Consider the following 4,683-nt stretch of genomic DNA (forward strand, 5'->3'; position numbering starts at 1 on the left):
GATTCGTGAATTATTTCTCGGAACGAGCAGCGGTAAATTAAGCGGACTCAAGATGCCATCTTTGCAAGACAACAACATCCATACCAAAGAAAGGGCCTCATCGACCAACGTTCTGACAATTTTTTGCCGGAGCTTGAGAGTAACAATGGAATCAACTCAGTACATGAAACCTCGTGTACGCAATCAGAATCATATCCATTTTGAATGGTAGGAAGTAGAAAGTCTGACGCGGTGTCATCCGCCTTTTGTAAAGATGAATTGTATGAGGATGCTGGCTTTTGTGGCGCATCTCGCTGATGAAGCGTAAAGCGTTGTCTACACGAAGATTTCAGACTCCAGCGCTGCCTTCTGATTGCACCAGAAGAAAATGAACAGAAACTTGTCGACATGTAACGTCAAGACGACTCTGTCACTCGGCTCCATGATTTCTTGCCTCGATGATGGAAATAAACTAAACAGTGACTCATCACACCATAGCATTTTTTTCCAATCAACACTCGGTATTGTTTGCTATGTAATGTGTTCCTCGTAGTAATGGTGGGTTTCCAGATTGTTTCGTAACCGCTGACATTTCTTTTTGTACACGTTGCTTTGGGCTGTGACAGTTTGAAGATGAACTGGTAAGTATGGTATACTTTTACGAAATATAAAGACGTTTTGCTAACAGCGTTGCCTGTTGGTACGCGGTGATTTTTGTAGAGGTTTTATTAAAGCTCTTACACAGAAGCACAGCGCACTTATTTCTTGCAGTAAGTAATCGGTATCATATTTTTCGTACAATTCAATAAAATTAATGGATGATAAGACATTTTATTTCAAAATATAGACTGCGATCTAGAGAGAAATTTGTGTGAATAATGTGAAGGAGTCCTGCAAAAAGAGGATATTTGTATTTAAACGAATTTCTCTTCTAAGGAATAGAAAAACTGCAATCTCACTGGACCAGATTCATTGAGTTCAGTGAAGACAGCGCTGACAAATTCATTTTTGGTTTTGTAACATGAGAGGAAACTTCATATGCAACATTTACGAATCACGTAAATTACGTTCTGTGCACAGAGGCACTTAAAACGCCTTTTTTCATACGCGAATACAGCGGGCAGAAACAGCAGGAAAATAGCTCCGTTGGAGCATCGTAAAGAACTGAAGAAACACTCGAGCAAAATTTCAGTTACGCTTAATGAATGCCAGCTGTCTTTAAATGTAAGTAAATGTGTGATAATGCCTGTAACTGAAAGAATAAGATTGTGTCCAATAACAAGAAAATCTGGAGATCGTCAAATTGTATAAGTATTTCGGAAGAGATCGGGAAAGTGTGGTGTAACTGTGTAGTAAATCGCGTATAAAACGTTAGTGCGCCCAAATATAGGCCTAATTTGTTACAGTGTTTGGATCCCTTATCTAGTGGACATGACAACACATAATGAATGACTGCAGAGATGTACAAAAGAGATATTTAGCTATTCACGGAACGTATGTCGAAAAGACAGACGCCATAGGAGGGGGAGTATTCACTGTAGTTGTCAAAAATATCGTCTCTAATGAAGTCGAATTTGACTCTGACAGTGAAGTTACCCGGCCGCATATAACGGGTCTACGTAAAATCAAGTTTATTTTTGGGTGTTTATACCTGCCACACGAATCCGCTATGGCATTTCAAGTCATTCAAAGAAAGCCTACAGTCAGCAACACGGTAATACTCGCATCACGTAGTATTAGCTGGAGGAGACTTTAACGTAGCGAGTCTCGACAATTGGACATCTAGGGATTCACTGCAGGGGGTACAGACAGATGGTCTTGTGAAGTACTTTTGAACAAATTTTCCGAAAACTGTCTTAAGAAGTTAGCTCCACAGACCACACGTAATGAAATGTAATACAAACAGGCCTCATCCCATCGATGGCGGCAGTATAGTGAAAGGGATTAGTGGCCATGATACCATCATAGTGATGTGATCATTAAAGTTAATAAATCAGTCATGAGGGCTACGAGAGTGTTTCTGCTACAAAGAGAAAGTAAGCAGTTATTAGCATCCCACCTAAACAATGAACGGAGATCATTTAGTCCAATATGACGAACGTAGAAGAATCATGGGCAAAGTTTAAAAGGGACTATAAATCATGCTCTGCAGAATTTTGTGCCGAGCAACTGGGTTAAGGGCGGCAGAAGCCCACCGTGGTTTAACAACATTCGGAAAATGCTGAAGAAGCAAAAGTTGTTGCACTCTCGATTCAAAAGAGAAAGCGCAAATGGAGACAGGCAAAAGTCTGTAGAGATTCATATGTTTGTAAAAAGATCGATGTGCGGAGCATATAACAACTACCAGTCATACCTCAGCAACAGATCTTGCCGAGAACTCGCGAAAATTCTGGTCCTACGTAAAATAGCTAAGCGAGCCTAAGACTTCTATCCATTCATTTGTTGATAAGTCTGGTGTGACACTAGAAGACAGCAAAAGTACAGCCACGTTTTAAATTTCACCTTTAAGACATCGTTCATGCAGGAGAATCTTTACAAACCGTCACTTGACCATCGCACGGGCTTCCTATGGAGGAGATAGTAATAAGCGCCCCTGGTGCAGAGAAACAACTGAAAGACATAAAAAACAAATAAAACACTAGGTCCTGATGGAATCCCGGTTCGGTTTTAGAAAGAGTATTTTACAGCATTGGCCCCTTACTTAGCTTGCATTTATCCCATATCGCTCACCTAGCGCAAAGTCTCAAGTGATTGGAAAAAAGAGCAGCTGGCTCCTTTATATAAGAAGAATAAAAGAACGGACCTGTGAAATTACAATAAAAAAAATGGCTCTGAGCACTATGGGACTTAACATCTATGGTCATCAGTCCCCTAGAACTTAGAACTACTTAAACCTAACTAACCTAAGGACATCACACACAACACCCAGTCATCACGAGGCAGAGAAAATCCCTGACCCCGCCGGGAATCGAACCCGGGCACCCGGGCGCGGAAGCGAGAACGCTACCGCACGACCACGAGCTGCGGACGCGAAATTACAGACAAATATTTTTTACTCGAACAGTCCACGGGTGTACTGCCGGTCCATAGTGTCCAACGGGCACAATATTTCGGCGATCAGACATGTCGCCATTGTCAGGAGCGTTTCGGTGGCGGAGATTGTCGAATTTCTTCATGCTGCTATACATCTCCTCCCCGTAGAGGTATATGCTGTGATTCTTCAACTTCTCCCAGCGTATTTCCTGCTCGAACAGTCCACGGGTGTACTGCCGGTCAATAGTGTCTAACGGGCACAATATTTCGGCGATCAGACATGTCGTGACCTGACGATGGCACAGTATTTCGGCGATCAGACATGTCGCCACCTGACGATGGCACAGTATTTCGGCGATCAGACATGTCGCCACCTGACGATGGCACAGTATTTCGGCGATCAGACATGTCACCACCTGACGATGGCACAGTATTTCGGCGATCAGACATGTCGCCACCTGACGATGGCACAGTATTTCGGCGATCAGACATGTCGCCACCTGACGATGGCACAGTATTTCGGCGATCAGACATGTCACCACCTGACGATGGCACAGTATTTCGGCGATCAGACATGTCGCCACCTGACGATGGCACAGTATTTCGGCGATCAGACATGTCGCCACCTGACAATGGCACAGTATATCGGCGATCAGACATGTCGCCACCTGACAATGGCACAGTATATCGGCGATCAGACATGTCGCCACCTGACGATGGCACAGCATTTCGGCGATCAGACATGTCGCCACCTGACGATGGCACAGTATTTCGGCGATCAGACATGTCACCACCTGACGAAGGCACACTATTTCGGCGATCAGACATGTCACCACCCGACGAAGGCACAGTATTTCGGCGATCAGACATGTCGCCACCTGACGATGGCACAGTATTTCGGCGATCAGACATGTCACCACCTGACGATGGCACAATATTTCGGCGATCAGACATGTCGCCACCTGATGATGGCACAGTATTTCGGCGATCAGACATGTCACCACCTGACGATGGCACAGTATTTCGGCGATCAGACATGTCACCACCTGACGATGGCACAGTATTTCGGCGATCAGACATGTCGCCACCTGACGATGGCACAGTATTTCGGCGATCAGACATGTTGCCACCTGACGATGGCACAATATTTCGCACACCTGACGATGGCACAGTATTTCGGCGATCAGACATGTCGCCACCTGACGATGGCACAGTATTTCGGCGATCAGACATGTCACCACCTGACGATGGCACAGTATTTCGGCGATCAGACATGTCACCACCTGACGATGGCACAGTATTTCGGCGATCAGACATGTCGCCACCTGACGATGGCACAATATTTTATCGATCAGACATGTCGCCACCTGATGATGGCACAATATTTCGGCGATCAGACATTTCGTGACCTGACGATGGCACAGTATTTCGGCGATCAGACATGTCGCCACCTGACGATGGCACAGTATTTCGGCGAACAGACATGTCACCAGCTGACGATGGAACAGTATTTCGGCGATCAGACATGTCACCAGCTGACGATGGCACAGTATTTCGGCGATCAGACAATTCGCCACCTGACGATGGCACAGTATTTCGGAGATCAGACATGTCGCCACCTGACGATGGCACAGTATTTCGGCGATCAGACATGTCACCACCTGACGATGA

The 4,683-nt window shown here is 45.1% G+C and overlaps 1 protein-coding gene across 1 annotated transcript; it reads left to right on the plus strand.

Moving 5' to 3' along the window:
• The first annotated feature begins 3,334 nt into the window (after nt 1-3,334).
• On the plus strand, nt 3,335-4,420 carry LOC126481886 (proline-rich proteoglycan 2-like). Its single transcript, XM_050105846.1, has one exon. It carries the CDS (start codon nt 3,335-3,337, stop codon nt 4,418-4,420), a length of 1,086 nt encoding a protein of 361 aa, XP_049961803.1.
• The last annotated feature ends 263 nt before the right edge of the window (nt 4,421-4,683 follow it).

The sequence above is a fragment of the Schistocerca serialis genome, chromosome 5 (assembly GCF_023864345.2).
Source record: "Schistocerca serialis cubense isolate TAMUIC-IGC-003099 chromosome 5, iqSchSeri2.2, whole genome shotgun sequence".
Taxonomy (NCBI): Eukaryota; Metazoa; Arthropoda; class Insecta; order Orthoptera; family Acrididae; genus Schistocerca; species Schistocerca serialis.

What these genes read in the sequence shown, in the direction of transcription:
- LOC126481886 (XM_050105846.1), top strand. Translation starts at nt 3,335, where the DNA reads ATGTCGCCACCTGACGATGGCACAGTATTTCGGCGATCAGACATGTCG.